The sequence below is a fragment of the Elephas maximus genome, chromosome 4 (assembly GCF_024166365.1).
Source record: "Elephas maximus indicus isolate mEleMax1 chromosome 4, mEleMax1 primary haplotype, whole genome shotgun sequence".
NCBI classification, from domain to species: domain Eukaryota; kingdom Metazoa; phylum Chordata; class Mammalia; order Proboscidea; family Elephantidae; genus Elephas; species Elephas maximus.
This window is the reverse complement of record NC_064822.1, coordinates 53,613,427-53,630,921: the sequence shown is the minus strand read 5'-3', so window position 1 is coordinate 53,630,921 and position 17,495 is coordinate 53,613,427. Positions and strand designations below refer to the sequence as shown.

At 40.3% G+C, this 17,495-nt stretch overlaps 2 protein-coding genes across 2 annotated transcripts in view; one reads left to right on the top strand and one right to left on the bottom strand.

Annotated features, from left to right (window-relative positions):
- The window catches only part of TUBAL3 (tubulin alpha like 3), a 38,166-nt gene extending 37,101 nt beyond the window's left edge, over window positions 1-1,065 (bottom strand). The window contains exon 1 of the mRNA XM_049884805.1: window positions 979-1,065. Within this exon, the coding sequence (XP_049740762.1) occupies window positions 979-1,065 (87 nt within the window). The remainder of the gene's footprint in view (window positions 1-978) is intronic.
- A 9-nt stretch (window positions 1,066-1,074) lies between these two features.
- Window positions 1,075-17,495, top strand: part of LOC126076223 (neuroepithelial cell-transforming gene 1 protein-like) — a 56,551-nt gene continuing 40,130 nt past the window's right edge. Inside the window, exon 1 of the mRNA XM_049884804.1 lies at window positions 1,075-1,350. Coding sequence (XP_049740761.1) covers window positions 1,217-1,350 — 134 coding nt within the window. The 5' untranslated portion in view covers window positions 1,075-1,216. The remainder of the gene's footprint in view (window positions 1,351-17,495) is intronic.

Below are 17,495 nucleotides of genomic sequence, written 5' to 3'. Positions count from 1 at the left end.
ACCACCACCCATTGTTGTAGAGTTGATTCCGAATGATAGCGACCCTGTAGGACAGAGTAGAACTACACCATAGAGTTTCCAAGGCTGTAATTTTACCGGAGCAGATCACCAGATTTTTCTCTCCTGTGGAACTGCTGATAGGTTTGAACCACTGACCCTTAGCTAGCACCAACAGGGCTCCTGCAAGAAATGCCTACCAACCAAAAACAAACTCATTGCATCGGAGTCAATTCAGGCACCAGGGCTCCTTAAAAAATACCTGCTGTTGTTAGGTACTGGCTAGTCCTTCTGACTCGTAGCAACCCTATGTACAACACAAAGAAACACCACTCAGTCCTGCAGCCACCCTCACAATTCTTGATATGCTTGAGCCCATGGGTGCAGCCGCTGTGTCAGTCCATCTTGTTGAGGGTTTTCCTCTCTTTTGCTGACCCTCTACTTTACCAACATGATATCCTTCTCCAGGGTCTGGTCCCTCCTGATAACACGTCCAAAGTATGTGAGAGGAAGTCTCACCATCCTTGCTTCTAATGAGCATTCTGGCTGTACTTCTTCCAGGACAGATTTGTCCGTTCTTCTGGCAGTCCATGGTATATTCAATATTCTTCACCAACACCATAAGAAGAAATGCCTAGTGACCTAGCTTGCTGTCAATCAATTTGCCCTGACCAGTGATGAAGGTCCTAATAAACAGTGAAATAGGTAACCTGCATTGAGGATTTAGCGAAGGAGTCAGAACTAAACCCAAATTCATCCACTAATCTATAGGGCTTTTCCTACTCCAGCGCTACAGTATTTCCCTTGCTGCTTCTATTTGAGCATACGTACTAAAGAGGCGGAGCCCTGGTGGCGCAGTGGTTAAGAGGCTGCAACCCAAAAGGTCAACAGGCATTTCGAATCCACCAGCCATTCCTATGAAACCCTATGGTGCAGCTCTGCTCTCTCCTGTAGGGTCGCGATGAGCCAGAATCCACTCGCCGCAATGGGAATGTGGAGGCGGGACTCCAAGTCTCCTAGCAACCCCCTACTGCCCCTCTGATTGGCTGATCTCTGCGCAGCCGCCATTTTCAAACCGCTAGGTGACTGCGGCGCTGGTGGCATTCTCCTGACAGGAAATTTTCTCCCTTCCAAAAGTTGTCGGGCACGGTGCCCGCTCCTCTCGATCTCCCGGGCATCCAGCCCACCGCCTCACCGCCCCGCCCTCCACTTCTAGGCCATGGAGCCAGAGCTAGCGACTCAGAAGCAGCCCCAGCCGCGGAGGCGAAGCCGCCGGGCCTCTGGGCTCAGTACGTCAGGCGCCACTGAGCCTTCGGCCAACACCCCTAAGCCGGGGGCAGATCCCGACAAGAGGTAAGTGTCTGAGGGCAGGCTAGAGCGATTTTGGAGCTCGGATTTTAGCAAGCGTCCGTCCTTAGGCCCCAAGTAGCTAACTTCTCAACCATCCAAACACGGTGGGGGAAGGGGCGCGGAGAATGCGAGAGAGTTGTCAACAATCTCTTTCTGACCCCCTTCCCTGTGAGTGAGAGAGCTTAGAAAAGATGGCAATAGTTTTGTCCTCCCACAGAACGGGTTACAGACAGGAGTTGTGGCTGGTTCTTAAATTCAGACTGTGAATCCAAAAAAAAAAGAATCCAAGCTTATCAAAAATCCTGTGAGGGGAGGTGGGTTAAGAGGAATTGTCACAAGAGCCGAGGCACCAAGTTTTTAGCCTAAAAGCGTGAGTTAAAATAAAAAATAATAATAATAAAAAAGTTGCAGAGAACAAAATCCTTTGCTGATACAGCTTACGGCTCCAGCCTCCTGTGTAAAGAGAAAAAAATACATAAATTGTCGCTGACTTTTAAATAACTTATTTCACATTCTCCGTTTTGAAAAGGTGGACACTAGATGAGTCTATCACCCTGAGATACTCTTTAAACCTTAAATCACAATTATCCCTCGAGATCACCTTTTAGCAAAATAACAGATTGGCTCATAAAAGAAAGAGTATTACCTGTGAGTCATGGGCACTTTTTTAAAAATCGTCTGTATGAGACCAGCAAGTCTAAAGCTACTCTAAAGCAAAGGTGAGAAGGTAAGGGGGCCGGGAAACTGGAATACTGGAAATGGTACGACTAGAACAGAATGAATGAGAATCATGACATATCGTGAAAAATGAAACTAATATCACTGAATAATTTGTGTAGGAATTGTTAAATGGGAACCTAATTTGCTGTGTAAACTTTCACCTTAAACAGAATAAAATATTATTAAAAAAAAGAAAAGATTTCAAGAAGGAGGTGGTAAGCTTTGTTAAATATTACTAATAGGTCAGGTAATATAAGGGCTGAAAAGTTCAAGTTAGATGAGGAATGAAAAAACCAAACCAAACCTGCTGCCACTGAGTCGATTCCGACTCATAGCGACCTTAAATTTGGTAATGAGAAGAGCACTGTGTATTGATCGTAGATGATTTCTGTAGATTACTTAGCATAGATACTAGTTTGCGGTGAGTCAAGAAGAGAATATAGTATGATTTATTCTGGAAATATGTGAGTACCAGACACTAGGCATATGGAGATAGAAAATATTGTTCCTACTCTTTAAGAATTTATCATCTAGTAAGGAAGAAAAATAAGTAAGTTGATAATTATAATAAACCCCAAACCTGTTGCTGTCGAGTCGATTCCGGCTTATAGAGACCCTATAGGACAGTAGAACTGCCCCATAGGGTTTCTAAGGAGTGACTAGTGGATTCCAACTGCCGGCCTTTTGGTTAGCAACTGAGCTCTTAACCACTGCACCACCAGGGTTCCAATAATTATAATAGTCTGTGTATACACAACATATACAACATGCCTTAGGTGCAAATAAGAGGAACACTTAATCCTGACTAGAGAGACCAAGAAATGATTCCTTGTTGTAATCCTTGAGTCTTGGAGGACCAGCTCAGAGAGCAGGGGTAAAGGATAAATGGGTGATCTGAGGTAGAGAGAGAAGCGTGTAAAAAGGCCTGAAAGCAAAAAAGCATGATGAGTTATGGGTATTATAACTAGTGCACTGTGACTAAAAGGTAGCTGTGTAGGGGATGTGACTGAGATAGGGAAAAGGAGGAAGTAATGATGAGAGATTATTCTGTAGAGGTAAAAGCTTCATCATGAAGGGGCTATGTATGCCATGACAGAGAATTAGGTTTTATTTTCAAGGTGATGGGGAGATACTGAAGAACTTTAAGCAAGTCAAAACATGATCCGGTTTACATTTTTAAAAGATCATTCTGTTTGCCATGGGAAAAGTAAATAACATTTTGGAGTCCTGATGTTCTTTGTAAATCTTATAAAAGCAATTCCAGGAAACAAGTGTTCATATACATAAAGTTTCAGAAGATTAGGAGATCAACTATGGATACCAAATTAAAAACCTCAAGTGTAACCAATGATACTGAACAATGTGTACAGAAATTGTTAAATGGGAACCTACGTTGCTGTGTAAACTCTCACCAAAAATACAAAAAAAAAAAAAAACCTCATATGTAAATGATAGATTACTGTGAAGCGATTTGCAGAAGCCTAGATGAAAATTACTATTTTAATCTGATAGCTGGCAATGAGGCAGGAGAACAGGAAACATTGAGTATGGATTATACTTTGAAGAAGTTTCACTGCAACACGAAGGCAAGAAAGAAAAATAGATGAAGGGGACACAAGTTTGTAGGATAGACTCTTAAGAAGGGATAGATTTGATATGGTAGGAGGAATAAGCAAGGAGAAGGAGAGGTTGAAGAAACAGGAGAGAAGAAAAATGATTAAACAAGAATCTAAGATGGCAGAAAAGAATGGCATCCAAATTAAAGGTAGAAGATTTAGACTGGCAAAGAGCTGTGGATGGTATAATTATAGATAAGCTTGGGGTGTGAGATTGTGAGCACAAATTTGAGGGCTTTCGTGCCAGGCTTCTAAATTTTATGTGAAATTAGAAATGATGTCTGCTGAGAAAAAAGTTGTGACATAGGCAGCATGAGGAAAATGACAGTTTAGAAGAACCATGGAGGTAAAACAGAGAATGAAGCAACAAATCTATATACCATTTTCCAGAAAGAGGACATATGATCGTCTATAACCAAAAAACCAAAGCCAGTGCTGTCAAGTCAATTCCTACTCATAGTGACCCTATAGGACAGAGGAGAACTGCCCTATAGAGTTTCCAAGGAGCACCTGGCAGATTTGAACTGCCGATCCTTTGGTTAGCAGCCATAGCCCTTAACCACTACACCACCGGGGTTTCCATGATCATCTATAAGAATATATAAAATATGGCAGGATAGTATTAATTAAATGTGGGACAAGAATGTATACCAGTGTTCATTACAGTAGTATTCACAATAGACAAAAGGTGGAAGTAACCTAAATGTCCATCAACAGATGAATGGATAAACAATATGTGGTACATACATACAATGGAATGTTACTCAGCCATAAAGAGAAAGTCCTGATTCATGCTACAATGTAGATGAACTTTGAGAACATTATGCTGAGTGAAATAAGCCAGTCATAAAAGGACAAATACTGTACAATTTCACTTACATGAAATATCCAGAATAAGGAAAGGTATAGACACCAAAGTTTTATTAGTCATTAGCAGGGATGGGAATGAAGGGGAAAAAGGGAGCCATTGTTTATGAAGCAGTGAGTTCTATTTATGGTAATGGAAGATTTGGCAATGATTATTGGTGATGGTTACATAACATGATTAATGTAATTGATATCACTAAATCATGCAAGTGAAAAACATTGAAATGGCAAATGTTGTGTTATGTATATCTTTGCAAAAATTTTTAAAAAGTGAGCCAAGAAACAACTATTTAAGCATGGTATCAGATCCAGAAGTCATAAAGAAAAAGGTTGATGGTGACTATGTGAGTATTAAAACTTTTGGTATGGCAAAACTCAGTATAAACTGATTTGAAAGACAGAAACAACTGGGGAAAATACTTGCCATACAAGAAAATGAAAGCGTTGTCTTAAAAAAAAAAAAAAAAAGCTTTATTAAGATATAATTTACATGCCATAGAATTCACCCATTTAAAGTACACAATTCAGTACTTTTTTAATGTTTTTATTTATTTTTCAATGTGCATGTATCATTTTCACCTTACCTATTCAATTTGAGTGCTGAGCAAATAATCCGAGAAGCTGGACTATATGAAGAAGAACGGGGCATCAGGATTGGAGGAAGACTCATTAACAACCTGCGTTATGCAGATGACACAACCTTGCTTGCTGAAAATGAAGAGGACTGGAAGCACTTACTAATGAAGACCAGAGACCACAGCCTTCAGTACGGATTATACCTCAACATAAAGAAAACAAAAATCCTCACAACTGGACCAATAAGCAACATCATGATAAATGGAGAAAAGATTGAAGTTGTTAAGGATTTCATTTTCCTTGGATCCACAATCAACAGCCATGGAAGCAGCAGTCAAGAAATCAAACAATGCATTGCATTGGGTAAATCTGCTCAAAGGACCTCTTTGAAGTGTTGAAAAGCAAAGATGTCACCTTGAAGACTAAGGTGCACCTGACCTAAGCCATGGTATTTTCAGTCGCATCATATGCATATGAAAGCTGGACAATGAATAAGAAAGACTGAAGAAGAATTCATGCCTTTGAATTATGGTGTTGGCGAAGAATATTGAATATACCATGGACTGGCAAAAGAACCAACAAATCTGTCTTAGAAGAAGTACAACCAGAATGCTCCTTAGAAGCAAGGATGGCAAGACTGCATCTTACATACTTTGGACATGTTGTCAGGAGGGATGAGTCCCTGGAGAAGGACATCATGCTTGGCAGAGTACAGGGTCAGTGGAAAAGAGGAAGACCCTCAATGAGGTGGATTGACACAGTAGCTGCAACAAGGAGCTCAAGTATAACGACAATTGTAAGGATGGCGCAGGACTGGGCAGTGTTTCGTTCTTTTGTGCTTAGGGTCGCTATGAGTTGGAACCCACTTGACGGCACCTAACAACAACAACAATGTATCATTTTGATGATCAGAACACATAAAGGTATTTTTATTTTGAAAAAAGAAGGTATGCTTTTTTCTTGCTGAAACTGTATTACAAGTACTGTACTTACTAGCAAACCATGATTAGTGTTTCTCCCCACCCCCATCAAATGAAATTCTGAACGGCAGGAGTTGATGGGTAAAAGAGTTGTTGAAAAAGAAAAATGGCGTGAGAGTTATATAATGAGAAATGTTATTGAAACTGAAATCACTTGAACTAAGAGAATGGAAAAAGACTGTTTCTCAGAATGTGCATTGATTTCTGTGTATTACTAGAGAACCAGGTAATAAAGAGATAAGAGTCACACAGTTTCCCAGTGCTCTTTGTGAAGATGAGGGAGTACAGTGTGCAAAAGCCAAGTGTGTATATGTGGGAGTTTTGTAAGCACTGTACCTGTTAACTTGGCCTGCACCACATGTGATTTGCACTTTGAGGTTGCCTGCCACAGTGGGAAATAAGGAAAGTAATAACAAGAGAATCAAGAAGAGAGAAAATAGTGGCAGCCTCCATTTGCCAAAGTTTGTTTGTACTTCATTTGTTTGTAGGTCATATGTTTGGAATTTGAAATAAAGTTCCCCATTAACTCCTAAAAACACGACTCAGTTTACAGAACTCTAGCCCTTTAATCAACCTGATCCATATGATTGGAGCTAATTTCCAGCCACACCCACTGCTAACTGTTAATCCTGAACATCCAAGCAAAAAACAAGGGCTGGACTAGACAATGAGCTCAGGACTAGAAATGGCTAGAATGTGTACAGCCTAGAAGAGATTGCTTAATGTTTTAAGCCTGCCGTATTATATAAAGGATTATGATGAGCCTAATTAGTCTCTGCCAAATGTATATTGATTCTTGAGATTTTTTCACAGTGAGGTAAAAAGTTACTTGAAATAATGTATGTGTGCTGACTGCTATAGGATATGGTAGGGGAGAGATAATTGGGGGGAGAAAGAGTAGGGACATATTGAATCTAGTAGGGTATAAACTTTTTATGTATATCCTGCCTATCATATGATAGGCCACTCAACTCCTTTCTCCCTTCATTTGTTGCCACTGAGTAGGGGAGTCAGAAACCAGCCTGAAAGAAGTTACTGTCTAGCATTTGCAGTAACAGACAGGTGCCCAGCAACTGGGACATCATTCCTAGGACCTGATCACCTAAGCGTGTCTTGTTCTATTGTTGTTATTGTTAGTTGTCGTTGAGTTGGCTCCAGCTTTTTGATACGCTTGAGTCCACTGTTATGGCCACTGTATATTTTGAGTGCCTTCTAACCTAGGAGGCTCATCTTCCAGCACTATATTGAACAGTATTCTCTTGTGATCCATAGGGTTTTTGTTGGCTAATTTTTGGAAGTAGATCACCAGGCCTTCCTTCTAGTCTGCCTTAGTCTGGAAGCTCTGCTGAAGCCTGACTACCATGGGTGACCCTAGTTCATTTGAAACGTGGATGACATAAGCTTCGAGCATCATAGCAACATGCAAGCCACCACAGTACAACATACTGATGGGTGGTGGTGGTTTCTCCACTTACCTACCCTTCATTCTGTTCTGAGTAGGAGGCAGCCCTGGGCCCTACCACATGGTTCAGAGCTCAGGACAAGGTGTGTTCTTCTGCCGTACTTTTCCTGAAACCAAGTCTTTTCTGGCCCCAGCTTTAATTTGATTATTTTCTGTCCTCTCCTTTAGCAATGTACATTCTTCCAGACTGGGGCCCAGAGCCAAATAAAACATTAGTGTTTAAAAAGTTTAGGCATTACAATCAGACTTCCTAGGTTCAAATACTGGCTCTGCCTCTTGCTAGCTGAGGACCTTAGACAAGTTATTTAGTATGTATAAATCTTACCTCATATGAGGGAAGCCCAGTGAAACCTCACAACCAGATACTTGTAGAGCTTTGGCCTAGAATATATGTCCTAACTCGTAATTTAGTGTTCTGTTTTGCCGTGGTTCCTCCACTGAATATGTCTAAAGAGATGTATTTAGTAATTAGTATTCATCAGTGAAATAATCACTATCACTTAACATCACACATTTAAGGAGCTCTTCTTTGCAAATACTAATAATATTGAATATAAATAACATTTAAATAATTTTATCTCTGTTCTTTAGGTCTTAGGGGTATCCATTGAACATTGCACATCACTGTATAACAGGAATATAAACACACGTTGATCCTTTTAAAGATTTTATAAGATTTTCCTTCTAGCAGATTTGAAGTAATTCTATCTTTTGGTAGAAAATAATACTATCTACCAGTAGTGATAGGGCTTACTCTTTGAATTTTGTTTTCCCAGTAAAATCGATGAATTTGTAAAGTGGATATTCAGGTTTAAAAGTGAGGGTTCTTGTTGCCTTCAAGGAAATTTAACTTTTTGGGTGGGATATTTTTTAAAAGCGCATTTTTAAACTAAATTACAGCATATAACACACATAATTGAGCAAATTCTTGATAACTCAGAGTCATCATCATCCTTATTTACGTTAGTAAAACCAAACCTGTTGCCATCGAGTTGATTCTGACTCATAGTGACTCTATAGGACAGAGTAGAACTGCTCCATTGGGTTTCAAGGCAGTGGCTGGTGGATTCGAACTGCCAGCCTTTTGGTTAGCAGCCAAGCTCTTAACCACTGTTCCACCAGGACTCCATTTATATTAGTAAACAAAAAAAAACTAAACCCACTGCCATTGAATCAATTCCAACTCATAGTGACCCTACAGGACAGAGTAGAACTGCCCCATCGAGTTTCCAAGGAGCGTCTGGGGCATTCAGACTGCCAACCTCTTGGTTAGCAGCTGTAGCACTTAACCACTACACCACCAGGGTTTCCTTTATATTAGTAGTGTGGTAAAAATAAAAGAATAAAGGAATAACTCCCACCTGCAGATATAGGGTAGGTTGTGAATATCTCTACATATTTGTAGATGTTGCATGTATACTAATATAGATAAGGGGCACAATCATGGATACTTCTTATGCACAACCAAACACCTCCCAGGACAAAGATACTAGGCTTGAAGGCTAGGGACCATAGACTCAGGGGACATCTATGTCAACTGGCATAACATAGTGTAGAAAAAAAATGTTCTACATCCTACTTTGCAGAGTAGTGTCAGGGGTCTTAAAAGCTTGCAAGCAGCCATCTGATATACAGCTAGTGGTCTCTTCCTGTGCAGAGTAAAGGAGAGTGAAGAAAACCAAAGACTCAAGGGAGCAGTTAGTACAAAGGGCTAACAGACTACATGCACCACAGGCTACACAACCTCGAGACCAGAAGAATTAGATCGTGCCCAGATACCATTACCAACTGCTCTGACTAGAATCACAATAGAGGGAACCAGACAGAGCAGGATTAAAATGCAGAACAAAAAATCAAATATAGAAAAACGATCAGACTTACTGGCCGGCTAGAGACTGAAGGAACCCCCGAGACTATGGTCCTAAGACACCTCTCTGACTTGGAACTGCAGCCATTCCCGGAAACCACCTTCCAGCTAAGCAATAGATAGGTCAATAAAATAAACAATAATACTTGAAAAGAACATGTTTCATAGAACAAACAATTATACAAGACCAAAAGGGCAACATTTGCCCAAAAGTAAAGATGAGAAGGTAGTAAGGGATAGGAAAGCCAGACAAAAGGACACAGGGATCCCAGGGTGAAAATGGGGAAAATGTTGACAGTGTGGAAATTGCAACCAATGTCATAGAACACTTTGTGTACAATTTGTTGAATGGGAAACTAAATTGCTACGTAAACTTTCAACTAAAACACAATAAAAAAAAATTTTTTTAAAGAGCATGTGACATCAAATAAATAAAAGAAGTATGCCACATACTAAGCTTGTAAGTCTATTTGCTGTCACATCACATGACTGCACACTACTAGATTTTTTTTAACAAAATTTTAAACAATTTTATGGAAGTGTAGTTTACATATACCCAAGTATTGTTACATATACATAATGATATGTGATCGTTAAGGTTGCGTGTCAACTTGGCTGGGCCATGATTCTCAGTGGTCTGGCAGTTAGGATGTAGTTTAAAATTTGTATAATGATGTGATCACCTCCATGATGAGATCTGATACAATGTGATCATCTCCATGATGGGATTTGCTGCAAGCAGCCAACCTGTTGAAAGGGAATTTCCTTGGGGGTGTGGCCTGCGTCTGACATAGGTGGACTTTCTAGCAAGGCTTGTGGGCTTTTGCTTGCTCAGGATCCTATAGCTGGCTCCCATTCATCTGACCTCTGATTCTTGGGAAGTAAGCTAGCAGCTTACCTGCTGTCTTGCCTGCTGATCTTGGGATTCATCAGTCTTTCCAGTCTGTGAGCAACAGCCCTGCTGTCTGACCTGCTGATCTTGGGTTCACCAGACCCTGTGGCTATGAGAATCAGGAGAAGCCTCCAGCTTTGACCCATGGACTTGGAATGTTCCAGACTCTACAACCTCACGAGCTGTTTCCTTGATATAAACTTCTCTCTCTATATATGTATACACTTTACTGGTTTTCCTTCTCTAGAGAACCCAGCCTAAGACATTTGGTACTGGGAATGGGTTAAGGGCTATTAGGGTTGGAAAAGCCAAGTGGAAGCCATTACAACTGTCCCTATCCAGGAAAATAGTAAACCAAAGGCAATTCTGCATTCCTGGAGGGATTGGAGAGATTACTGCCACCATCAAGGACTTGAGGGATGCAGGGGTGATGATTCCCATCACATCCTCATTCAACTTACCTGTTTGGCCCATGAAAAAAAACAGATAGATCTTGGAGAATGACAGTGGATTATCAAAAACTTAACTAGGTGGTGACTCCAATTGTAACTGCTATTCCAGATATGGCTCCATTACTTGAGCAAATTAATACATCTCCTGGTACCTGGTGTGCAAATATTGATCTGGCTAATGCCTTTTTCTCATACCTGTTTCAAAGGACCACCAGAAGCAGTTTGCCTTCAGCTGACAAGGCCAGCAATGCACCTTCAGCGTCCCACCACAGGGCTTTATCAACTCTCCAGTCCTATGTCATAATTTAGTCTGCAGGGACCTTGATCACCTTTCCCTTCCACAAGACATCACACTGGTCCATTACCTTGATGACATTATGCTGATTGGACCTAGTAAGGAAGAAGTGTCAATGATGCTGGGCTTTTTGGTAAAACATTTGCATGCTAAAAACCAAACCAAACCCGTTGCCATCGAGTCGATTCTGACTCATAGCAACACTTTAGGACAGAGTAGAACTGCCCTGTAGGGTTTCCAAGGAGTACCTGGTGGATTCGAACTGCCAGCCTTTTGGTTAGCAGCCAGAGCATTTAACCACTATGCCACCAGGGTTTCCATTTGTATTCTAGAGGGTAGGAAGTTAATCCAACAAAAATTTAGGTGCCTTCCACCTCAGTGAAATTTCTAGAGGTCCAGTGGTGTAGGGCATGTCAAGATAGTCCTTCTAAAGTGAAGGATAAGTTATTGCATCCAGCCCCTCCCACAACTAAAAAAGGAGACATAACGTCTGGTGGGCCTGTTTGGATTTTAGAGGCAGCACATTCCTCATTTGAGTGTGTGCTATGGCCTATTTATCAAGCGACTTGAAAAGCTCCTAGTTTTTAGCGGCGCACAGGGCACAGACCAAGAGAAGGCTCTGCAACAGATTCAGGCTACTTGGGCCATATGATCCAGTGGTGCTTGAAGTGTCAGTGGCAGATAGAGATGCTGTCTGGAGTCTTTGGCAGGCCCCTGTTGGTGAATCACAGCACAGACCTTTAGAATTTTGAGGCAAAGCCCTGCCATCCTCTGTAGATAACTACTCTCCTTTTCAGAAACAGCTTTGGGTTTGTTACTGGGCCTAGTAAAGACTGAATGCTTAACCATAGAACACCAAGTCACCATGCTGACTGAGCTGCCCATCATGAATTGGGTGTTGTCTGACCTATAAAGTTATAAAGTTGGACATGCACAGCAGCACCCCATCGTTAAGTAGAAGTGGTATATATGAGATCAGGCCTGAGCAGGACCTGAAGGCACCAGTAAGTTGCGTGAGGAAGTGGCCCAAATGCCCATAATCTCAATCCTGTCACATTACCTTCCATCTCCCAGTCTGCACCTTTGTCCTCATGGGGAGTTCCTTATGATCAGTTGACTGAGGAAGAGAAAACTTGTGCCTGATTTACAGATGGGTCTGTGCAATATGCAGGTACCACTCAAAGGTAGACAGTGGCAGCACTACAGCCCTTTTCTGAGACCTCACCGAAGGACAGTGGTGAAGGGAAATCCTCCCAATGGGCAGAACTTGGAGCAGTGCACCTGGTTATTAACGTTGCTTGGAAAGAGAAATAGCCAGATGTGCGATTGTGTACTGATTCATGGGCTGTGGCCAGTGATTTGGCTGGATGGTAAGGGACTTGGAAGGAACACGATTGGAAAATTGGAAACAAGGAGGTATGGGGAAGAGGTATGTGGATAGACCTCTCTGAATGGTCCAAGGAAGTGAAGATAATTTGTGTCTCATGTGAATGTTCATCAAAGAGTGACCTCAGCAGAGGAGAATTTTAACAATCAAGTGGATAGGATGACATGTTCTGAGGAAACCACTCTTTCCCCAGCCACTGCCATCATTGCCCATTGGACTTATGAACAAAGTGGCCATGGTTGCAGAGATAGAGGTTATGCATGGGCTCAGCAACATGGATTTCCCTCATCAAGGCTACCTTGGCTACAGCCACTGCTGAGTGCCCAATCTGCCAGCAGCAGAGACAAACTGAAAGGTCAGTGGTCCAAACACACAAGCCACTCCACGCAAGAAAAGACTTGGTGATCTGCTCTTGTAAAGATTATAGCTGTGGAAACCCTATGGGGCGGTTCTACTCTGTCCTGTAGGAATACCATGAGTTGGAATCAGCTAGACGGCACACAGCAACGATAAAATGTTTTCTAAAGACTACCAGATTTTTAATTATGTATGCTCTTAGATTTTTTTTTTTTTTTTCTCTTCCCTATTATTTGCTGCTGTCATCATTCCTTGTCTTACTTTGCTGAATTTGCTTCTGTGGGCAAGGCAACCTGATTATCCAAGCATATGAGAATTGTATAATACAGAGGTATCAAATGATGGCTTGAGTATTAGTGCATGACATTTTGATACCTGGTGTGTGTGTGTGTGTGTGTGTGTGTGTGTGTGTGTGTGTGGTTTTCTAGATGCTCTATTGTGTTCTAGACAAGAGGTGTTAGTTGATGTCAGATACAGGTAGGAAAACCCTACTGTGGTAGAGAATATAGGTCCACATGATCATCAGGACTTCTAGAATCTTTATGAAGTGGCAGAAGAGATAATTCCTTAAAAAGCAAAGATGCTGAGCCGTCAGAATAGTAGCAGATGTCTACTACAACACACATTTGACCCAAGTCAATGAATTGTTTCTGTAATAATTTTTATTACTGTCTTGCCTTATTTCCAAAGAAATTGAATAGTTCAGCATCCTAAATATCAAAACATGTTAACTATAGAGGTTTTTTGTTTTTTTTTTAGAGTATAGGTTATATGTTCTGTCTACATTCTTGGTATCCTTGGTATTTACAGGTTAACTTTTTTTTTTTTTTCAGATGTCTGTAGTTGTATGTAGTAGTTTGTAATTTGGCTGAGGCATTTATTTGAGCTGCGCTCTTGGTGTGTGGAAGCAGCTTCCTTAGCCCAGGAGCCACATTGCAGTGCTCCTGCATTGTTGCTTTTATATAGAAAGTAGTTCTTAACAGATATGGAGTCATCCCTTACTATTCTGTATTATACTTTGTCATATTTCAGGTGTCCTTATGCTTCAAGGCTTACTGCTAGTATCATTGACCTACTCTGCTATAATCCTATCAGTAATCTTTCTATTCCACTTGCTTTTTAAAAAATTAGTTTGGTAACTCATTCCATTTATTTTTCATTATAAATGCTTAATTTTCTACTTTGTGATAAGGCAGTTGACATCATTTTATTTCTATGGTTTTTCATTTTAATTGAAGATACACCACCACTGATCTGTCAGTCTGTCGTACTGCACTGGCTTACATGTTACTGTGATGCTGGGAGCTATTGTATGTCAAATGCCAGCAGAGTCACCCATACTGGACAGGTTTCATCAGAGTTTCCAGACTAAGACAGACTGGGAAGAAGGACCTGGTGACCTAGTTCTGAAAAAATTGGCCGGTGAAAACCTTACGAATAACAGCTGAAATTGTCTGATATAGTGCTGGGAGATGAAACCCTCAGGTTGGAAGGCACTCAACATATGACTGGGGAAAAGCTGCCTCCTCAAAGTAAAGTAGGCTTTAATGACATGGATGGGGTAAAGCTTTCAAGACCTTCATTTGCTGATGTGGCATGACTCAATATAGAAGAAACAGCTGCAAACATCCATTAATAATTGGAACAAGGAATGTACGAAGTATGAATCTAGGCAAGTTGGAAGATGTCAAAAATAAAATGGAATGCTTGATTGATATCCTAGACGTGAGCTACTTAAAATGGAATGGTATTGGCCATTTTAAATCAGACTATCCTATGGTCTACTATGCCGGGAATGTCAAATTGAAGAGGAATGGCATCGCATTCATTGTCAAAAAGGACATTTCAAGATCTATTCTGAAGTAAAACACTGTCAGTAATAGGGTACTGTCCATATGACTACAAGTAAGGCCAGTTAATTATTCAAATTTATGCACCAACCACTAATGCCAAAGATGAAGAAATTGAAGATGTTTACCAACTTCTGCAGTCTGAAATGGATCAAGCATGCAATTAAGATGCATTGATGATTACTGGTGATTGGAATGTGAAAGTTGGAAACAAGAAAGGTCAGTAGTTGAAAAATATGGCCTTGGTAATAGAAATGACGCTGGAGATCACATGATAGAATTTTCTAAGACCAATGACCTATTTGTTGGAAATATCTTTTTTCAATAATATAAACAGTGACTATAACTGTGGACCTCTCCAGATAAAAATATGCAAAAATCAAATCAAATCGACTACATCTGTGGAAAGAGATGATGGAGGAGCCCAGTCAGAATAAGGCCAGACGCTGACTGCAGAACAGACCATCAATTGCTCATATGCAAGTTCAAGTTGAAGATGAAGAAAATTAAAACAAGTCCATAAGAGTCAAAGTACAACCTTGAGTATATCTCACCTGATTGTAGAAACCATCTCAAGAATAGATTTGATGCATTGAACACTAATGACCGAAGAACAGATGAGTTGTGAGATGCCATCAAAGATATTGTACAAGAAAAAAGCCAAAGATCATTAAAAAGACAGGAAAGAAAGAAAAGACCAAAATGGATGTCAAAAGAGACTCTGAAACTTGCTTTTGAATGTAGAGTAGCTAAAGAAAATGATATGGTTATATAAGAGCTGAACAGAAGATTTCAAAGGGCAGCTCAAGAAAAAAAAAAAGTATTATAATGAAATGTGTAAAGACCTCGAGTTAGAAAACCAAAAGAGAAGAACACACTCAGCATTTCCCAAGCCAAAAGAACTGAAGGAAAAATTCAAGCCTGGACGGCAACAGTTTTTTTTTTTTTTTTTATGGGCAAAAAATCGAACACTGGAAGCATCAAAAGAAGATGGAAGGAATACACGAAGTCACTGTACCAAAAAGAATTGGTCAGTGTTCAACCATTTTAGGAGGTAGCATATGATTAAGAGTAGATGATATTGAAGGAAGAAGTCCAAGCTGCACTGAAGGCATTGGCAAAAAACAAGGCTCCAGGAATTGATGGACTATCAATTGAAATGTTTTAACAAATGGATGCAAGACTAGAAGCGCTAACACATCTATGCCAAAAAATTTGGAAGGCAGCTATCAGGCCAAGTGACTGGAAGCAATCCATATTTGTACCCATTCCAAAGAAAGGTGATCCAGCAGTATGTGGAAATTATCAAACAATATCATTAATATCACATGCAAGTAAAATTATTCTGAAGATAACTCAAAAAAGGTTGCAGCACTACATCGACAGGGAATTGCCAGAAATTCAAGCCGGATTTAGAAGGGGACATGGAACGAGGGATATCATTGCTGATGCCCGATGGATCTTGGCTAAAAGCAGAGAATACCAGAAAGATGTTTACCTGTGTTTTATTGACTATTCAAAGGCATTCTATTGTGTGGATCATAATAAATTATGAATCACATTGTGAAGAATGTGAATTCCAGAACACTTCATTGTGCACATGCAGAACCTGTACATACACTGAGAGGCAGTTGTTAGAACAGAATGAGGAATTTCAGCGTGACTTAAAATCAGGAAAGGTGTACGTTAGGGTTTTATCTTTTCACCATGCTTATTCAGTCTGTATGCTGAACAGATAATCTGAGAAGCTGGACTATATGAAGAAGAATACAACATTGGGATTCAAGGAAGATAAACAACTTGCGATATGCAGATGACATAATCTTGCTTGATGAAAGTGAAGAGGATATGAACCTCTTACTGATGAAGATCAAAGACTATAGCCTTCGCTATGGACTACGCCTTAGCCTAAAGAACACAAAGATCCTCACAACTGGATCAGTAAAGCAACATCATGATAAATGGAGAAAAGTTTGAAGTTATCAAGGATTTCATTTTACTTGGATCCATAATTACCCATGTAAGCAGCAGTCAAGAAATCAAACAATGTATTGCATTGTGCAAATCCGTGCAAAAGACCTCTAGAGTGTTAAAAAGAAAGATGTCATCTTGAGAATTAAGGTGTGTCTGACCCAAGCCATGGTATTTTCAACCCCCTCATATGCATGGGAAAGCTGCACAATGAATTAGAAAGACTGAACAAGAATTGATGCCTTTGAATTATGGTGTGAGAGAAGATTATTTAATATACCATGGACTGCCAGAAGAACGAACAAATTTGTCTCAGAAGTACAGCCAGAATGCTCCTTAGAATCGAGGATGTGAGACTTTATCTCGCGTACTTTGAACATGTTATCAGGAGGGACTGGTCCCTGGAGAAGGACATCGTGCTTGGTAAAGTAGAGGGCCAGCGAAAAAGAGGAAGACCCTCAACAAGGTGGATTGACAACAGCGGCTACAACAATGGGCTCAAACATAGCAACAGTAGTGAGAATGGCGCTGGACCAGACATTGTTTTGTCCTGTTGAACGTGAGGCACTATGAGCCGGAAAGGGCTTGACAGCATCTAACAACGACAGTCTAATTTATGTTGTTTTCAGGATGCCAGTATACATACAGTGCTATAGTAGGCACTCAGTAAATGGTAGCTGATTATTATCCTTTATTTTTTTATTGCTGTTAATCTTCACCCCATTCTACCTGTGATCATTTTAATTCTCTTTTTTAAGAATGTATAATTTTTCCTGTTATTTGTAATGTTGTTTGGTACATTTTATGAAAATGTTCATTAAGCTATCTTTCTACCATTTATAATTTCAATTCAGCT